Genomic DNA, 21,853 nt, shown 5'->3' on the forward strand with positions numbered 1-21,853 from the left:
ATGAGTAGACTGTTAAATAAACATAGATTATCTGGCTGTACAGTTAGTTATTCAAGATACTTAGAAGCTCGGTCCAATTTCACCGTGCATAACGCAGAATGTTATAGGAGTTTATTCGCCGCTGCCGGATTCAGTTTACTCAGGATCTGAAGCAGTTTTATAATTTTGTAAGCACTAAGCGCAAACAATTATCTTTTGCTCCTCTGCATACGTTTGAGAACTCATATGCGAACACCGATCAGGCAATGGCCGATCTCTTCTGAGAGATTTATTCTTTTGACCAAAATTATATAAAAGAACTACCAAATGATAACATGATTAGGCTTGGCCTAACAAGGGTTGTCCTTATGGATACCCCTTCCCTTAATGAGGACTGTGGTCCCCATGTCTGCTTGCACAGCTTCGCTTGTCGAAATCGGCTGCCCCCATTATACTCAATAGAGCATGACTTTGATTCATTATAACTTTCATTATAGAGTTTGGCATGACAGTTCTGGTTCCTTATTAGGGTCTGCGAAGGTTTTTTTTCTGTCGCTGAGCATTTTTAAAAAGCTATCTCTGGCCAAAGGCAATCTGAGAAATCTACCTTAGAAAAATTGACATCGAGGCACGAGGGAAAATGAATTTTCGCTACTTCGGTGCCCTATATGAGGTGGCCGGAAGCTAGACAAAGTGATGCACACGCCGGTATGAAAAGGTCGATACCGATAATCGCATCAAAGGAGGACAAGTCAGCTAAAGAACGCGGAAGAAGAAGAACCTTCAAAATAAAAAGTGAAATTAAGCATTTCTTCGTAACAGGGTGACGCCAAGAATGGAATGAATTCTAAACCGAGATTTTACTGGGCGGACGCCTTTCAAACGTTCGTGTGGTCGGATAAAATTTTTTGACGCACCCATTAAAGAGAAGCTTTATATAAATCTTCGCTACTCTTTGTATGATGACGGAAAGCAGCGATTTTCACCTGAAAAATTATTTCGAGTCGTACTCGCAAATGGCATTCTTGTGCAGCGGTACTTTAAGCACTTTCTTGGTGGTATATTTGAGGGGGCTTGATGACGGTCTTGCACTTTTAAAATTAGCCGCTCATCCCAATCTTCTTGGCTCTGCAAGGGTATAATGATTTGGGAAGAATCACAAAAGGTAGTATTTGAAGAATTGAACAGAAAAGTTTTATTAGTTTCATTATTCTTATTTTGGAGTAACAACTGTTTTAGTGCCACGCAAAATAGCTCAAATGAGTGACGAACAAGGAAGCATACAAGCTTAGTAACTCAAAAAAACTTGGCTATATTGAGATCCAAAGGGTATGGTTTTGTTCTCCCGTTCGTTTTACTCCTACTCCCACCTTAAAGAGGTCGCTTTGTAAAACTTCTCCTCCCATTGCTACAAAAAGTTGCACACCGACAAGCAATTCTACAATTTCTGCCATCGACTGCAGCGACAATGAAAATAAAATAATCTAAAACCTGAAGTTTTAACTTAAAGTTAAATGCGCACGAAGGTTATGTAGGTGAATGAGCTATGAATCGCTCCGAAGACGACAAGCGCCAATGGAAAGGAATGCAATGCCAACAGGGGCTTGGAAATGTTTTCCAACGGACTTATTAGGCCCTCTACCCAACGGAGAATACATCTTGGTACTTATTGATTGCTGGTCTCGATACACGGAATACAGCTAAGTCGAATTAATTCTTCAAAATCGATCATTTAAGTGAACTTTTCGTTTTTTTTTTTTTGTAATTTCAGCAAAAAATAAAATTTTCAGTATTTAGGCTTTTTTCGTTCATTTACGTGTTTAAAGGCATTAACTTAATTCCAAAATATTTAATTTTCAATGATCAAACCTGTCGATTCGCAAGTACGAAACTTGATGGACGTGTTTATCAACAATTGCCCCACCAAAATCTGGGGCAAAAAAATTTGACGAAAATACGCTGCCGCAACGTAAAAAACTAAACAAACCCAATCAAAATCAAGAAACGAAAGCTAACTTCGGGAGGAGCCGAAGTTGATACACCCTTGGAGTTAAGGTTGTTCTATTTCCGATCGTTCAGTTATATGTCGTCTATAGGATATAGTCGACCGATCCTTTTGAAATTTGGCACTTATCCGTAGAAAGTCCCATCATTCTAGCTTAAAACACACCAAAGTTATGCCAATTCCGACCGTTTAGTTATATGGCAGCAATAGGATATAGTCGGACGATCCTTATGAAATTTAGCAAATCGGATTATTTGGCCCTAAATAGAACCAAGTCCCATCCATGTACCAAGTCCCATCTCTCTAACTTTTAAAACACCAAAGTTATGCCTATTCCGATCGTTCTATGACAGCTATAGGATATAGTCGGCCGATCATAATGAAATTTTGCAGATAAGATATCTTAGACAAATTTAACATGTGTGCAAAGTCCCAACCCTCTAGCTCACCAAGAACACCAAAGTTATGACATTTCCGATCAATCAGTTATATGGCAGCTGAGCGAAAAGTGAAAAATGAGCGTACAAGCTTAGTAGCTCAAAGAAACTCTTACTTTTCAAGGCTCCTACTTTTCAACCCGTGATATGGAAGTAAAAAAATCGTCGCCTTAGAGAAACTCGGCTATACTGAGAGCCAAAGACAACAATAATAACAAATTCTGAAAGCTCCAGGGCGGCCCCAACCACACAGTCCGGAATAGATCGCTACATTCAGATCAAGCGTAGCCTTAGCCGAAAGATTATTTCAGACGCAAAAAAAGCGTCCAGAAGAACGATCCTGCAATAAGAGGATTTAAAAACAAAATTGGAACAGGTTTCTTTAATAAAATAATAAAAAAAAAACAATATTTTAGATATTCTGTACTTATTTAGTTATTTAGATTAAAAGACGACACAAAATTATATAATATAATTCTATATATATTTATATATATCTAGTCAGTCAATATAGTCAGTTTGGACTTCTAGCTTAGGGAACCGCTTCTTTGTGTTAATGTATGAACTGGAATGTAAGAATTGAATAAAATCAAATTTTAAATTCATCTTCAAAATTAGCTTAAATGCCAATTATTATTGTTTTTTAGAAGAAATATTTGAAACGCCGGAAGCTATTTGGTCTTCTTCTGATGGAACACATTTTATGTTTGCTACTTTTAACGATACTCTTGTTGGATTAATGTCATACCCATGGCTTTCATCAGGAGCCTTATTTGCTGGAAGCGGAATGGCTTCTGGAAGTTCTTTCCCTGAAACAAAAAATGTTCGATACCCTACACCAGGAACCGTAAACCCAGATGTACAGTTATGGGCCGTTGACATCGGTAATTTAAAAAATATCCAGGAGTTTCCTATTATGCCACCTGAATCTATTATTGGACAGTAAGTAAAAATCATAATTATATTCTCAATTGTTATACCCTTGCAGAGGGTATTATAATTTTGGTCAAAAGTGTGCAACGCAGTGGAGTAGACATCTCCGACCCTATAAAGTATATATATTCTTGATCAGGATCACCTCCTGAGTCGATATAAGCATGTCCGTCTGTCCATCTGTCCGTCTGTCCGTCCGACCGTCTGTCTGTTTCTACGCACACTAGTCTCTCAGTTTTAAAGCTATCGAGTTGAAACTTTGCACACATCCTTCTTTCCTTTGCAGGCAGCTTATAAGTCGGCCGGGATCGGTCGACTATATCCTATAGCTGCCATATAACTGATTGATTGAAAATGCCATAACTTCAAGTTGTTTTTCAAGTTAGAAGGATGGGACTTTCTGTACATTCTAATTTGGGCATATTTATCCGATATGTCAAATTTCATAATGATCGGCCGTCTATATCCTAAAGCTACCATATAACTGATAGATCGGAAATGCCATAACTTGGTTGTTTTTCAAGTTAGAAGCATCGGAGTTTCAATGGATTCCTCTTTGGGCAATATAATTCAATATGCCAAATTTCATAAGGATCGGACGACTATATACAATCCGCTATATATCTAATAATATAAGATGCGTGGCGCCACCTAGCGGACTGCGACTCAACTGCAAGGGTATATAAACTTCGGCTCCGCCCGAAGTTAGCTTCCCTTTCTTGTTTAATACAATTTTCTATAAAAACTTACTTTTTTCTTCGATATTAGGGAATATTATCTTACATCAGCAGGCTGGGTATCGGATTCCCATGATCAAGTTTCAGTAGTCTATATGGGACGTTCACAAAACTACAGTGTGATCGCAACATGCTCGAAAATGGAAAATTGGAAATGCATAGAAGTAAGTTATATTCAATAAAAAGAAATATATTTTAGTAATTCAAGGGATTCGATAAATAATTTCGGACTATAATTATAGATCGAATAGTTCGATTATTTATTCGATTGTATTTCTATTTGTTTATGAACAAAGAACTGCATATTTGAATTAGTTTAAGTTATTTGATGTGAGAATAAGAAACGGAGAAGGAGACAAGTCCGACCCTATGAAGTATATATATTCTTGATCAGGATCACCTCCTGAGTCGATATGAGCAAGTCCGTCTTCTGTCTGTCTCTTCCTGCGCAAACTAGTCTCTTAGTTTTAAAGCTATCGAGTTTAAACTTTAGACACATTCAGGCAGTATATGAGTCGCAACGGCCGAGATCGGTCGACTATATCCTATAGCTGCCATATAACTGATTGATCGGAAATGCAATAACTTTAGTGTTTTTTAAGTTAGAGAGATGGGATTTGGCAGTGGCGGCGCGAGGGGGGGGCGAAAGGGGCAGTCGCCCCGAGCGCCAAGACTAAGGGGCGGCAAAGTTGGTGCAAAAAGCCGAAAAATTTTAGCAAAAAAAGCAAAAAAATTTCGTCAATGCAAAAAAGGGCGGCAAAGCGTCTTTCGCCCCGAGCGCCAACGAGGCTCGCGCCGCCACTGGGATTTGGTACAGATTCCATTTTTGGCAATCTAATCCGATCAGCCAAAGTTCATAAAAATCGGCCGACTTTATCCCATAGTTGCCATATAACTGAACGATCGGAAATCGAAAAACCTTGCTATTTTTAAAGCTGCTTGGGGCTGTTTCCTACATTTTTATTAGAAAATTGATTTGATGGTTAAATTCTCATAAGATTTGACCAACTATATACGATCCGATATAAATATAAGCTGCTACTTAACTGCAACGGTTTATCAATTTCGTCTCCGCCCGAAGTTAGCCTTCCTTTTATTACTTATTCCTTTTATACTTCAGCCAATTTGTTGTATCTGAAATAGGGAATGGGGCTTGTTTCTCAAACTGTGGTTGGTAAAAACACAATTAGAAGGTAAAAAGGTCAGATTACAGGTCTGCCAATTTTTCAGCGCGTATTACGCTTAGTTGCACTCTACTTGTTACAGCAAAATTAATATTGTCTAAGTGTTTTCTTGGATCTGCTGGGCAGTAGGTAGGCGTTCCTGGGGAAACAAATACTAACATGTTAGCTAGGGTAGTGAAAGCTTTGTATAATGGGTTCGAGAGACAAAAGCCCAGTGTTGATGTTTTGCATTGTATTTACCGGCTGCAATAAAGATGTTACCAATAGGGTTGTAAATCTGAGGCTCCTCAACTCTAATTCCATGATGAAGAATGTATTGAAGCTTATATATAGGGTGACCTGAGAACTTCTTGCAGGTTAGTTTGATCTTAAATAGTGGCTGTGCGATGTCCTGTTGGCCTTTTAACCATTTTTGTAACAAATTTGACTTCGACCTACTCATTCAGACCTTCCGCAATGTCAGCTACCGGGACGTTTGACTATTTTCCTTTTACAACCACTTTGAGCCTTTTGTTGTATTTAAGTTGATAGGTGTAGCAACCGTTAAGACCCACCATGACTGTTTAGCTCTACAAACAGATACATGTTTGGATATTAGTGTTAAGTCAAATAATTATTTTCGATTTTTAACGATGAAAGAGGGGCCATTTCACTTATTGCATAGAAAAATATTTGACTTGAGTATTGTTGGACTAAGCAGCTATGAGCTTCAAAGTTTTTCAGCGTCAAATTCCAATTCCAGCAGCAGGAGCTTATAACAATCGTCTATTGTTGTCTAACTCTCTCCCAGTTTCACCGGCGATCATTTATTATTTTTGGCGCATGAGCCTCTGGGAGCTTTTGGTAGATCTTTTGCGCACAAGCTCATTTTAATCATTTTTCTTTGATATTGGTACAGAGTGTCCGCTGACTTGAAATTAAAGTGCACTTAATAATAAACATTAAAATTTAATTGCGTCTTTTGTACTAATTCACTCGCTATCAAAAACGATCGATAGCGTAACCAGTATAAAGTTACACACTCACCGCGGTCATTGGTTCAGTTTCGGCTCCATTGTTTAAGTCAAATTTGTATACTTTTACGGTCACCGAACTAAAGCCAAAAGAAAGTCCCCCTGGGCCGACTCAATACAGGCCAACAATTTTTTGTTGTGGTTGGAGGGTTGCGGATAACGAATCTCCTTCCCAGTTAAGGTAAGCTGTGAATAAAGCAGAAGTTCTCATAGCAGGACCCTCCTTGCAAATAAACAGCCCCGGACAGCTAGCGAGTATTCGCGCCGTAAGCGGTGTCGACGACTCGCTTGTGTTGCCGCTTCTAAAAAGTAGCCTCACACTTTTAATCTCTTCCATCCCAAAATAACTATTTTACACCGTTTCGGACTAAGGTCTCACTCGACCCGTGCCGAGAGTCAGCCTGACTGAGCTCCTGGCCCGGGAACCAGGCCTAAACACCCTACAAGCATGAAGCATAGTGATGGTCTGGTTTGTAGCCGGGATGTATTTTGTCGCTCTTCTGGTGTACTAGGGAAGTTTCGCGTCCTCGTAGACCCCGCCAAGCTCTAGCTCTGCGGATCGTTCGTCATCACAGGCTATAGCCTTCACGCTTCCCTGAAATCAGGAGCAATTCCTGATCTTGGCTGATTTGGTCCTTTCATGGCTTTTAAGAACTTGTCCGGCAATTCTCTTCTCAGCGTTGGACTACTTTTTTGGCCATTTACTTTAAAAAAAAATATATAGAAAAAGATTTAAACGATCTTTAGCTGTTTAAATTTTTCTCTGCCTTTATATCGTATCCAACAAATATTTATTACCTGGAAATACAAGGTAACTTTTGGGCGTAGCTGAAGTAAAAATAATCTTGGAGGTAAATGACGGCGAAGCTGAAGTAAAAATAATCTTTGAGGTAAATGACTGCTTCTATTTTATGATATGTATCGAATCGGATATTATAGAAATAACTGTATATAGTTTGCCTAGTATATCCTTTTGGGACTTTCAGTAAAAAACTACATTAATATAGTTTTATTTTGAGTATTCAATAGTATTCTTGTATTATTTAATATTTATAATATTCTTTACTATTCCTTAAATAACAATTTGATTATACACTGTTTGTTTGGTCATTGAGTTTTTTCAATGACTTTGTCCCTTTTTCCAAAATAACAAAAAAGGGAATTATTTCGTTCACAACGTTATAAAATGTTTATTTGTTTGCATATGAAATGGAGTGCCAGAACGCTCCGATTTAGAATGCGTATGCACTGAGATTGAGAGTACTAGTGGGCCTGCCTTTTAGCATAGGACGGGCGAAAGCGCGTTAACTTAATGACAAAGATAAAAAAAAGCCGAGCGGCCGAGAAGAGTCGGCTTGCGACTAACAACAGCGATGAGAAAATGATTATATGATAAACTATAATTATTACATTTATATATATATGTTACATTTGTATTGATTCAATTTATGCCGTGGCTACTGCCTGACCCGACATCTCCCTCCAGTTGAGGCCTGTCCTTCAACTTCTTCCTTAAGGGGCAATAGGCAAAGCTTGGTCACTGCGCGCTTGGTAGTTCCAGAAGCGGTTCTAGCCACCGCCACTCGAGGCACTTCATCCCGACCAGGGACTAGATCCAGAATTCTAGCCAATGGCCACTTCATGGGGGTAGGTTCTCGTCCTTGACTAGCACCACATCGTTAATCGCCAAGGCAGGGCCTAGAGATGGCAGGGATGGCTTCTAGGCAATATAATTGGATGACGACTATCAAAATCCAATGTAGAATTTCTTAAACAACCGTCCACACGCAACAGGCCAAACTTATCTAAAAAAGGAGAGGATGTGGCAAGTATGCTGGCTGACAAAATTTCCTTTCCATTCTGAAGCGCCTTTATGACATCCCAAAAATATATTCTGATATATTCTTTCCATTCTGAAGCGCCTTTATGACATCCCAAAAATATACACGCTACACCAGACGCAATAGTAGGTGGGTTCCAGCCTTGATGTCGCTAGCAGTGACACCCTTGTGACGGACTCGCTGTGAGAACTTGTGCACATAAGCGAACACACGCTGCAGTGCTGGAAAAGAGTTGGCGTACTTGGAACCAGCTGTCACGTCAACGTACGGGGATTTGATTAGCAGAACCCTTGCCCTTAGCTCCAGAGTGGGGTTTTCAGATAGAACCGCTGCTGGCCACTGGTCCTGAAGTCCAAGAAGAAACGCAGGACCATGGGACCACAGGTTGTCAGTAACTAACTCCTTGGGAAGAGCACCACGCGAGAGGATGTCTGCCGGGTTCAATGACGTAGGAACATAACGCCATTCCATCGTTCTGGTCAATTCCTGGATTGTTGAAACTCGATTGGCGACGAAAACATTAAAACGAACGGGCTCCTCCCGAATCCAAGACAGCGCCACAGCAGAATGGCACCAGCAAAAATACCTCCCATCGTAGACCTTCAACTGAGCTACCGACATAAGCCGAGCCAGAAACTCTGCTCTAGATAACTCTAGTTTCGGTACCGTAACGGTTTTTAGAGGAGCGACTCGGGACTTTAAGCAGAGTAAATGACTTTCTGACCTTGTACCCTCCGATACCGCATAAATGCAAGCACTATTAGCCTCGATGCTGGCGTCACAAAATCCATGAATCTCCACTTCAGACTGTGATGATAGTGACCATCTAGGGAATTCAGCACGCTGCGCCATGGCGAAGCTGGAACAAATCATGTCCCAATCGAAGTGAAGAGCTTGAGGTAGACTTTCATCCCAGGACAACTTCTCACGGCATAGCTTCTGAAGAAAAATCTTCGCCTTCGTAATGACAGGTCCAACAAGCCCTATCGGATCATAAAGCCGGGCGATTGAGGAGAGGATGATGCGTCTAGTGGGCTTCGAGTGTGACTGAAGCCCTTCAAACGAAAATAGCAAGCGATCAGTAGAAGGATCCCAAGCTAGGCCAAGAGTCTTCGTAAAGTTTCTGCCATCATCAAACCTTAGGAACGACTCCCGATCCTCTTCCGGTACGTCAGAGAGCACTTCAGAAATATTGCAGCACCACCACATTATGTTCGGCACCCTTTGGAAACATAGACTGCTCATCCTCTGCCCACTGATGCATTTGCGCGGTTCCGACTGCATACGTACAGCCCACCTCCCGTCCAACCGACCGAGGGACGCTGCCGCGTAACGTACGGCTCGAATCGCGGGAATAGATCCGAGATAGATAAGCGAGGATAAGCAGAAAGATATTACGAGGAAGAGTGTTGCACAGATAAGGCGGTTAATATAAGCGATTTAAGATTGTTAGTAGGGCAAAGTGACAAGATGTGGTAGAGACCATTGTAGTCCGAACATAATACCCTGAACGGATCGTGTTGGGCATATGTCGAACTACAATGGCTGAGGAGCAGAGGACGAAAGTTTCTGGTCCTTCTACTAGGAATGTTAAAATTTAAGCGTGTTAGTAAATGCTGACTGTCTATATTTCCATAAATAAGATTATATAAAAACATGACACCCAGCATCGTTCTACGATTTGTTAATGATGGTAAGTTGATTAGTAAAAGTCTACTATGATAAGAGGGGAGGTAAAGACTTGCATCCCAATTAAGTCCCCTAAACGCAAAAGTAAGGAAGTTTTTTTGTACAGATTCAATGTGATCTTGGTGTACTCCATATTGAGGACTCCAGACACACGATCCATACTCAAGAATCGGACGGACCAGTGACGTATATAACGTTTTAGTTATGTACGGGTCATTAAATTCTTTTGACCATCTTTTAATAAAACCAAGCACACCCATAGCTTTATTAACCATGGTAGATACATGGTCGGTAAATTTAAGTTTCAAATCTAATAGGACACCTAGATCGTTAACCTGAGTTAATCGTTCTAAGGCGTTCCCATAGAGAAAGTACATAGCCTGGTGAGGACTAGATCGGTAAAAAGACATAAGTTTACATTTCGATCCATTAAGCTTTAGGTTATTTGCTAAACACCAATTTTGAAGTTTATCCAGATCGGATTGAAGTCTAGACTGGGCGCTAGTGAATTTATACTGAAGGCATAGCTTAACGTCATCAGCGTACATAAGTACAAGTGAATTAGTTAAGGCAAGGGGCAAGTCGTTAATAAACAGAGTAAAAAGTAGGGGTCCAAGATGGCTTCCCTGGGGCACCCCCGATGTGGCGCGGACTAAACGCGAGGTAACATCTTTAACTAAAACACGTTGGGTTCTCCCTGATAAGTAGCTCGAAATCTACATAAGAAGATCAGTTGGGAATCCCAAAAGACTGAGTTTACTTATAAGAAGCGAATGGTTAACAGAGTCAAATGCTTTACTGAAGTCAGTGTATATGACGTCTGTTTGTAAGCCATTCCGGAAGCCATCCGTGATAAAAGATGTTAGCTCCAATAAGTTGGTAGTGGTGGAGCGGCGCTTCATGAAGCCATGCTGGCACGGAGTTATTATTGAACTACATAGGTGTTGCAAATGTGGAGTGATAAGTTTTTCAAAAAGCTTTGGAATTGCTGACAATTTAGAGATGCCTCTATAATTTGCAGCGTCGGATTTTTTCCCTTTTTATGCAGCGGAATAAGGGGAAAGATCGAAGTTTCCAGCGATAGATTAAAGAGTTTAACAAGCGGTTTGCGCAGTGCCTCGGCGCAGTACTTCAGAACACAGCCTGGTACTCCATCAGGGCCTGGCGAATACACGGGCTTAACCTTAAGAAGATCCGATAACACACCACTTTGATCGAAAGATGGGCAAAATATAAGGTTGGCTGATTGGATATTATAAGTGTAAGGCTGAGCTAAACTGCTGCTAGGTGAATAGGTAGTTTGAAAAAACTGTGCAAAGAGATCGGCCATTGCCTGATCGGTGTTCGCATAAGAGTTCTCAAACGTAAGCAGTGGGGGAAAAGATACATGTTTACGCTTAGTGTTTACAAAGTTATAAAACTGCTTCGGATCCTGAGTAAACTGAATCCTGCAGCGGCGAATATAACTCCTATAACATTCTGCGTTATGCACGGTGAAATTGGACCGAGCTACTAAGTATCTTGAATAACTAACTGTACAGCCAGATAATCTATGTTTGTTTAAAAGTCTACTCATACTATTCTTTAAATTTATAAGGTGCCTTGTATACCAAGGCGGATTCGTTGAAGCGGACGGATATTTCCACGGCACGCAAGCGTCGAAAAATATGTTCAAAGTGTAATAAAATTTTTGTAATGCGATGTTTATATCCTCGCATGCCAGTAAATTAGACCAATCAAATTCCAAAATTAACTTATTTAATTTCGAAAAGTCAGCCTTACGAAAGAAACGAACTTTCTGAGATTTAACTGTAAACTTAAGGTCAAAAAAGTAATTATTTTCGATTGAAACCTCAAGAGTGGGATGATATGGATCCTCAGGGTTAGAAAGGGGCAAAGTTCTGGAAAGAGTAATTCCATCAGGATCAGAAACGAAACATAAGTCCAACAGCCGACCTAAAGAATTTCTAACGTGGTTAATTTTCCCGAGTGACATGTCGAACATGCCCTCAGGGAAGTCATGGTGGGAGTTAAGCTGTAAAGACGGTGAATTATCAACATTTGACCACATAAGTTCTGGGATATTAAAGTCACCCAGAGCTATCAGCTGGTCACCATCAGACAGACGATCGAAAACCAAACGAATAGCGGACAAATGTTGCCAGTATGTTGGCGGTTCGGACGAAGGTGGTATGTACGAACAGGTAACATACAAAGATTGATCGGACAAAGTGATTTTGATGCAAAGAAATTCAATGTCACCAAACGCTTGTGATTTTACCTCTTCAGAAGCGAATTTGGAGTCTACAGAAATTAGCACTCCTCCTCCCCTTCGCAAAGTTCTATCACATCTAAAAGAGGTGTACCTACTAGGAAAAACTTCGGAGCTTAAGATCTCCGGCTTTAACCAAGTTTCTGTAAATACTATAATGTGGGATGCAAAAAAGGAACTATCAGAATACAGTTTGGGAAGTTTACTACGTAACCCTCTTGTATTCTGATAGGTAAGTGTTAATGAAGACATTAGTTTTTTGAGATTGAGGAAGATGAGGTGGAAGGTTGATCAGTGGCCTTAACATGTGGGAGTTTTACACCCACAGGTTTGGTTATCTTTTTTTTCACCGTACTTGGTTGATGTTCTTGGACGAAAATGTTCTCTGGCCAAAAGCTGGCGGAACAGATCGTCTTGAACATCTGCAAGGGCACACGTATTTTGAAAGATGACGTGTGCCTGGTGTAAGAATGTTTGAATTTTGTAATATCCACCACCTTTATGTCGGCTTTGCGTTGGCTTTGATGTAAGCCTAGATATCAATCTCCGAAGTATCAGGGGCAAGCCGGGAAACAAAAATGTGTTTCGATGGTGGAATCACCTGCAAGGGTTTTGGTGCCGCCATAACTGATACTGCGGCATCAGTGCGTCCGGACGGTTTATTACCCTGTTTGGTGACTGTTACAGGAGTTTCAATTATTGGGTCTGGGATCTCTTGAAGCGATGCCACAGAGACATATCGGACAATTGCTCATTGATACCGAGACATTCGGAAGCCGAATTTTTCTCAGGTCCGGCCTTTGGGGTGGCTAGAGATATAAGCGGCTGCATAGTTGTCGGCTGAGCAGGCTGAAGATTATTCGACCCGAGCACATCACTAAAAGCGGATTTCTTACGCTTTGGAGACTCATTTAGTAGTTGAAGGCTACTAAACTGTGTATCAAGCGCACAGAGTTGGTCATTGATTTTTCGAAAACCACTAATCAACTCCTTGAAACCGCTTTTAGTCACGACAGCACGACAACCATCACAGCAAAAGTGGAGACCAGACCTTCGCGAGATTGCATCCGAAACTGAGGCCGTGAACCCGGCACACTTAGCGTGTAAAACGTTTTCACAGAGCCAGCAATGGATGGTAGGCTGGGAAGACGAGATTGTCTTATTGCAAGACTTTAATGCACAGACCAATTTAAAATCCATAATTATTAATAATTTAAATAATTAATTTATTAAAAATTATTTAAAATTAAATAATTAATTTATTAAAAATGATTAAAAATTAAATAATTAATTTATTAAAAATTATTAAAAAAATTAATAATTAATTTAAAAATATTATTTGATTTTATTAATGAGGAACCTTGAACCACTGTACCAAGGAAACGAGAAGGGGAGATTAAAGAGAGCAGTTAGTGCAAGTTAGTAAGATTTAAAGAAATAGAGATAAGAATCTCTATTGAGCGAGAGTAGAAGCAAAAGAATAGCAACAACACCGTAGGAGATGAAGAAGCAGAGCAGGGCTATGTTTGGAAAGTAAATTAAATAAATAATTATTTTACCTCCAAATATATCACTGCACACGCGAAGCGATACGGATCTAAAAAATTGCAATTTGTTTTTATATCAGTAAAGAAATAAACACCGATTGTTTATAGAAAGCTTATTGCAAATTTTACAAAAACGTAGTGCGCACAAAAAAGCACGTCCGTCCGCTTTAAGATAAAGAGAGGAAATATGATGCATTGCTCGAATTGTTAAAAATGAGGCCGGCTTTGTCCCATAAGTGACCGTATCCAGTTTAAAAACCTGCAACTCATCCTGGGTGGAATTCCGCCAAAGAATGCACTGCAGATAGCTGTCCTCGGGGAAAACTCTGACGCATCGGTACATTTTGCAAATATCTCCTGTAATGGCCACCCGATGGCAACGAAACCTTAGAAGAATGTGCAGTTGCTTTGGTTGGATAACTGGACCAGACATCAAAACGTCATTCAATGAATACCCAGATTCAATGAATACCCAGACAAACAACCCTGAGCTTGGTTGTTGAGCTGTCCTCCTTCAAAACGCAGTGATGTGGCAGGAAATACTGTCTGGCAGGTCGTGGACTAGGCGGGACTGGAGACATATGCCCCAAATCTAAATACTCCTTTATGAACGCAGCAAACTGATCCTTTAACTGAGGCTGACGGCAAAGCTTCCTTTCGAGGGATAGAAATCGCCACACGGCTCGTGAGTACGATTCACCTAGGAACTCAGAGCTGACTTTCAACGGCAGTTTCACCGAGTAGGCGCCTGACTCGAGCCGAGCAGAATTCTGCACGAAATGCGTCTCGCAATCCAATTCCTCTTTCGTCCACTTCACAATGGGCTCGGAGCAGTCTTCGATTTCTCATCGATTTCTCATCCAGCTGGCTTGGGCTCTTGCGGGCTGTGGCTGCGAACGACTTTCTCTCCAGATGTGAACCACCGCCACACATAACCCATCCAAGCCGGGTTTTCGGTAGGCCAGCTGAGAGCTGGATTTGACCAACACACAGCAGATCATAGAATAGACTGGCTCCGATAAGTAAATCGATCCGCAGCGGTCGAAAGAACTGGGAATCAGCCAAAGTGAGGTTTGACGGAATATTCCAGCTGGAGACATCCCAGCTAAAACTAGGCTGGAGGTCCGTGATGTTGGTATTCAGAGCAATCGTATTCGGTATTCAGAGGATCGTAAGAGCACATCAACAGAGAATCCGTCTGTCGCGAAGCCAGTGTCGCCAATGCCCGACACTGCCACGTACGATTTGCGTCTACGAAGCTGCAGCTGACTAGCCAGTCGGGACGTAATAACGTGCACCTGCGATCCAGAATCCAAAAGAGCCCGGCATGGAACAAAAACCCCAGAACGACTCCGAATGAGAATGTTCGCTGTGGCCAGTAAGGCTATCTCACCGCTGCGACCCTGGGCAACTAGTGCATTAGCCGTGGATGGTGAAACGCCTATTGGCTCGGCGCACTCGGCTGCGGCTGATGTAGACGGCACAGAAGATGGCTGGCTGTTGGACGACTGTAACTCCAAAACATGCAACAGACTGTGATGCCACCTCCTGCCACAACTACGAAAATTATCAGCGAGGCACTCACGCAGGTGATGGCCAGTTTGGAGACATTTCCGACATAGACCTAGTCGCCTAGCCTCGCCGAGGCGGCTCTCAGGGGGCAATGACAAAAATCTTGGGCATGCAGAAACTGCATGGGACCACCCACCGCATAATATACAAGCAGAGGCAGGTGAATTAGTAATAATAAAGGACGCTCTACTGTTATTTGTGACTCTACGTCTTCCCACCTGAGTGCCCGGCGCGTAAGCGACCAAGGCCACATCCATAGCCTCCAAAGTCCTGCAACGCTGTTCCAAAAACTCTGCCATCGACTCCCAAGTAGGCGATCTGAAATGTCGTCCCCAAATTTTTTAAGGCTCGCATATGGGCATTGAACTTATCCGACAGCCCTCGAAGCGCTGCCACTGAGTCACGTTCCAATAGATTGAGGCCCAGAATCTCATTCACATGAGCCTGAAGTATCAACCGACGGTTATAACGGATTTAATAATAATATTTATTAAATCGATTCTCCAAAAGCTGCGCTGCGACATCATAATTCTCCTCGGAGATTTCCAAGGAACGGACTGCCTCTAAAGCGGAGACCCAAAGCAAGATCGCAACCTCTGAAACTTTTCCACCTTACTTATATAATGACTGCAGCCCTCGACCGTCAAAAAGACCGAATGAAACTCAGCCCACTTTGAATATCCTCCGTTGAAAGTAGGAAGAGAAAGAGGAGGCAAGGCTTGAAAACTCCGAGTGAGTGCTGGTTCCATATGGATACTGGAATGATTAGCAATTCGAGCAGAGCGCAACGACGTCTCATGCTCGATTTCGGCATGCATCGTAGCTACAAGCTCAGAAACTGTCCATCGCAAGTCACTGCTTATCTCAGCAATGTCTAACACTTCAAGCGCCCCGTGGATAGCCTTAAAATCCCCGTACATGGCGACCAACTGGTCGTGACGCACTTGGAGCATAGCATCCGCCACCTTTGACATTGGCTGCAGGGCGCCTTGGATCCTCTTCAAATCCTGGAGGATACCCTTTGCCTTGCATTTTAAAATCGCACTCCGAGATGGAGTGGATTCTCCTGTGACGGCGCCACTAGAATTCATCGCCACTATAATTGAAATACGCTCAATTTAGGTAAAAACACGCAAAAATTAATTTTGGCCAAAAATTATAGTTCTTGTTTATTTTATTACATTTAAGTATATTTGAGCGCAGCGAACACGATTTATCCCACTGTGCGCTCAGAACCGTATACTGAGTTGTGGAATGTATATATACAATATGAACGCTTGTATGAGTCGAATGCACTTGCAAGTGGAACGTATGTATGTATGTATGTTGGCGGACCAAATAAAAATTTTATGTATTGTATTTATTTATATTATTAAATGATTTATGTATAAATACAAATAATTGTTTCACTGATGCACTGTGTGCCGTTAAAGTTCAAAAATGCACATACATATGTTAATACACAGCGGTAAAACTGAAACGGGTATGTTCGCACTGTTTTATGCTCGTGGAATTGTTAATTTTATTAATTAAATCACGTCGGGGTCACCAAGGTTTGGTCATTGAGTTTTTTCAATGAATTTGTCCCTTTTTGCAAAATAACAAACAAGGGAATTATTTCTTTCCACCATATGTTGGGAAATGGTGGTCGTTTTTGTCAGCCATTTTCTCTTTCACTACGCGCAGCGAGTCGCAAAGATATTCTTTTATGACCGTTCAGATGGCTGTTCTTAATTGCCTTCCCTTTCCTCTTCCTTCTTTCCATCATTGCGCCACGCTCAGCAGGGCTTTACTCTCCTTCCCTACCGTGCTCTTATTCAAATAAGCTTCTCTCTCTTCATTCTCTCTTCATTTGCAATGCTCTTTCATTTCGTCTTAGACTATACACTTAACTTATAATCAATCAGTAAATAATATTTTAAATCAAATCTATCCCATCTCCGACACGGCCTTCCTGACTATAATACATCCTCGTGTTGCCTTGCCTGGTACAAGATTCATCCGAACACATCATTGTCATTATCTTATATTACTTATATTAACCATATGATTAAAGTTTTCAAAGTTTTCAAAGTTTTCTTATACTTCAAAACAAATTCAATTGCACTTCTTGTGCCTTCAAGCGTTAGTTTGACGGGATATCACTTCTCAAATTCTCTAGAGTACAAGCTCTCTTCCGTACAAACTCAACCACTTGCATATCCATCAGAGATTAGCTTAGCAGGATAACTTTCTTCTTTTTCACACATTTTAGAGTACACGCTCTCTTCCGCTCAAACTCAACTAATTCACTCATCATCAAATCATAATTTTAGCAGGCTTCTCTCATACAAATCAGAGTACTACGCTCTCTTCTGCATAAAATCTTTCCTCTGCACCCCTCTTAGGTCACAGATCTGTTGCTTGCACGCACTACCTTTTTGCCGTCGTCAAGCTCTTCTTCTAACCCAAAAGTCTCTCGATCTTTAGGCACACTACGTACACTATCATGCGGATACTTATACACTCTCCTAGTCGTCAATGATTTTAACAAATATCGGTCACCATCTAGCAATTGTACAATTTCGAATGGTCCCTTGAATTTTGGATCCAACTTCGTTTGGTGCCGCTCTTCGTTTTTCAGTAATACACGATCGCCAATTTTATGCCTTATACTGAGCATTCTTACTTATGTCTTCCTTAGCTTCCTTCCTAGCCTCATTCAGGTCTAAGCGCTCGTCCTCATTTACAGTGAACATTCCTAAGGGCCTCGCTTCCTTGCCAATCATCAGCTATAATGGACTATGGTTAGTTACTCGGTTCATGGTACAGTTTATTGCCAATTGTACTTCGCCCAATGCCTCTTGCCATGTTCGTTCACTCGTCTCTACTGCCGTTAGCATGCCCTTTAACACACTCATGACTCACTCCACCTGGCCATTTGCCCTACTGGAACCCGTTGCTACTACATGAAGGTCAACTTTGTTATTGCTACTCGTGAAGCATCTACCTTGGTCCGCTATAATTCTGTTAGGAACACCAAATATTGATATCGCAGACTTTACTGACTGTATGCAGTTCACCGTGTCCAAGTTCCACGTGTGGTATTGGTAAACAAATTTGGTGAAGGCATCAATTTGAACTATGACGTATTCCTTCTCGTCCTTTTTTCCGCTTAATTTCCCACTAATATCTATGTGTACTGTATGCCATGGTATTTCTACTTTGGGAATGGGATGTAACTCCGATTGAATTTTACCTGACACCGATTTTGACAATTTACATGTCACACAATTTTCCACAAATCTTCGCACGTATTTTGACATTCCGTCAAACCAATATTGCTCGTAAATCTTATCTAGGGTTTTTTGTGAACATGATTAACAACTGATCACCTAAATGCCTTGGGTACGACTGGCAAGCATCGTGTCTTCCCATTTCTTTGAATTTTACGATGCAGCAAACTATTCCTGAATTCATAAGAATTTTCTATTTCTTTCTGCATTTTATCACTATTTAAATCGGTCATGATTTGCGATATGTCTTGATCACGCTTCTGTTCGGATATAAGCCAAATGTGGGTTATAGTTGCCAAGTCAACTCGTACCTTCACTACTCAAACTTTCCTGCTCTACTATAGTGACGGGATTTCTAGACAAGCGGTCAACGTGAGCCATTTGGCTCCCTTTCTTGTATTCCACCTGGAATTCGTATGACTGCAGAAATGACCACCAACCCGCGGTGTCAATACCGCTTTCTTTTAACTTGCACTAATATAATTACAATCCGTATATACTGTGTACTTTCTGCCGCTTAAATAATGTCGGAAATTTCTGATCGCGTTTTACATCGCCAATGTCTCGAGCTCATACTAGTGATATTTTGACTCAGGTATTGTGGTGCATTTACTGTAATGCTCAACTACACGGTGCTGACCATCTACCATGTGTAATAGCATAGCGCCATACCCCTTGGCGCTAGCATCCGTATGCAGCTCTATTGGTAAGTTGGGATCGAATAGTTTTTCGTATTTCCTCATGCTTTTTGCTCCACTCAAATTCGTTCATTTTTTATGTTAGCAGATAAAGAGGCTTCGTTACTTCTGAGAAATGTGGGACAAATTTTCTAAAGTAAGATGCTAAACCTATGAATTGCCTAGTTTGTGTGACTGATTCTGGCTTGGGCAGTTGGGTTAGTGCTTGTATTTTTCGAGGATTGGGTTTTAGCTCGCCATCTCTTATAAGAAAACCAAAGTACTCTATCTCCGTTTGCAGAAATTTGCACTTTTTAATGTTAAAGGAAAAGCCTGACTTTGATAACACGCTTAGAATTGTTTCCAATCTCTTATGCTCATCTCAAATGCTTCCTCTATAGTACTAGAAACAATTAATACGTCATCGATGTAGACTACTGCGTATTTATTAACCAAATCCCTTAAGGCTCGAACTATGGCACGTTGAAAGACTGACGAAGCATTTTTGAGGCCAAAGGGCATGGCTAAAAATTCATATTGACCCTCTGGCGTCACGAATGCAGTTCGCTCAACCAAATCGGGGTGAATTGGCACCTAAAAGAAGCCACTGGCCATGTCTAGGCTAGAGAAATATTTACCGCCTTGCAGGCGATCTATTTGGTCTGATATTAATGACAAGGGATATCTATCTGACACAGTATTTGCGTTGAGTTCTCGATAATCTATGCATAGTCTGTCACTGCCGTCCTTCTTTTTTACAAGTAACATTGGACTAGAGAAAGGGGAGCTACTTGGTCTAATTACGTTGGATTCTAGCATTTGCTAAATCTTTTCTCTTACTATTTCTTTCTCGCTCTCGCTAAGACGATATGGTCGTCTCTGTACTGTTTTGTTTACGTCCACTAAGCGGATTTCTAAAGAACCTGTAGTAACACGTCTATTTGGAATGCCATCAATAAGAAATTTGGAATATTTGGCCACTATGTCGTTTAATTTTAACTTATCACTATTACTTAACTCCAAATTAACATTACTTTTATGATCTATTGCATTTACATTTTTATCATTGTTTAAAGACAATACGGTTTGAGTTCTGTAAATATCGAATCTATCTCTTTCTAAAGTTACTCCAAAACCAAGCTGAAAAATGTCTTGTCCAATGATCATATCATATTTAAGGCACTTATTATCTACTACGTGAAATGGCAATTCAAATTTAAACTCAGAAATTTGTATGGTGGACAGAATTTTCATATTGCTCTTGACAATATTGTCGCCTATGCCTCTCAAAACAACCAAGTTATGGATTCTTTTACCGGCCAGCTTGGCGCCGACTGTTTCTTTTACCAAAGAGCACTCTGATCCAGAATCAAAGAAAAATGGAAACTTTTCACCAAATTGAATTGGTTCATTGGATTGGGTTCACGACCTCAGTTTCGGATGCTAATTCATCAATTTTCATTAATGAGAAATTGTCCGATATGTTCTCTGTGGTATCGCTTCAAGTGATCCCAGACCCAATAATTCAAACCCCTGTAACAGTCACATGATGTATATTACAAAATTCAAACATTCATACACCAGGCACACGTCATCTTTCAAAATACGTGTTCCCTTGCAGATGTTCAAGACGATTTGCTCCGCCAGCTTTTGGCCAGAGAACATTTTCGTCCAACAACATCAGCCAAGTACGGTGAAAAAAACTAATGTCTTCACTAACACTTACCTATCAGAATACTAGAGGGTTACGTAGTAAACTTCCCAAACTGTATTCTGATAGTTCTTCCTCTGCATATCACATTATAGTCTTTACAGAAACTTGGTTAAAGCCGGAGATCCTAAGCTCCGAAGTTTTCCCAAGTAGGTACACTACTTTTAGATGTGATAGAACTCCGCGAAGGGGAGGAGGAGTGTTAATTTCTATAGACTTCAAATTCGCTTCTGAAGAGGTAAAATCACAAGAGTTTGGTGACATTGAATTTCTTTGCATCAAAATCACTTTGTCCGATCAATCTTTGTATGTTTGAACCGTCCGAACCGCCAACATACTGGCAACATTTGTCCGCTATTCGTTTGGTTTTGGATCGTCTGTCTGATGGTGACCAGCTGATAGCTCTGGGTGACTTTAATATCCCAGAACTTATGTGGTCAAATGTTGATAATTCACCGTCTTTACAGCTCAACTCCCAGCACGATTTCCCTGCGGGCATGTTCGACATGTCACTCGGGAAAATTAACCACGTTAGAAATTCTTTAGGTCGGCTGTTGGACTTATGTTTCGTTTCTGATCCTGATGGAATTACTCTTTCCAGAACTTTGCCCCTTTATGTCCCTGAGGATCCATATCATCCCACTCGTGAGCTTTCAATCGAAAACAACTCCTTAATTGACCTTAAGTCTACAGTTAAATCTCATAAAGTTCGTTTCTTCCGTAAGGCTGATTTTATGAAATTAAATAAGTTAATCATCGCATTACAAAAATTGTATCTGCAGGATTCAGTTTACTCAGGATCCGAAGCAGTATTATAAATTTGTAAACACTAAGCGTATACATGTATCTTTTCCCCCACTGCTTACGTTTGAGAACTCTAATGCGAACACTGATCAGGCAATGGCCGATCTCTTTGCACAGTTTCTTCAAACTACGTATTCACCTAGCAGCAGTTCAGCTCAGCCTTACACTTATAATATC

The 21,853-nt window shown here is 40.9% G+C and overlaps 1 protein-coding gene across 2 annotated transcripts in view; it reads left to right on the forward strand.

Moving 5' to 3' along the window:
- The window catches only part of LOC26515113 (dipeptidyl peptidase 4), a 248,238-nt gene that overhangs the window by 78,723 nt on the left and 147,662 nt on the right, over window positions 1–21,853 (forward strand). For both annotated transcript variants that reach the window (XM_044715313.1, XM_014903908.3), the window contains 2 exons: window positions 3,069–3,363; window positions 4,123–4,255. In XM_044715313.1, coding sequence (XP_044571248.1) covers window positions 3,069–3,363; window positions 4,123–4,255 — 428 coding nt within the window. The remainder of the gene's footprint in view (window positions 1–3,068; window positions 3,364–4,122; window positions 4,256–21,853) is intronic.

The sequence above is a fragment of the Drosophila ananassae genome, chromosome 3L (genome assembly GCF_017639315.1).
Source record: "Drosophila ananassae strain 14024-0371.13 chromosome 3L, ASM1763931v2, whole genome shotgun sequence".
NCBI classification, from domain to species: Eukaryota; Metazoa; Arthropoda; class Insecta; order Diptera; family Drosophilidae; genus Drosophila; species Drosophila ananassae.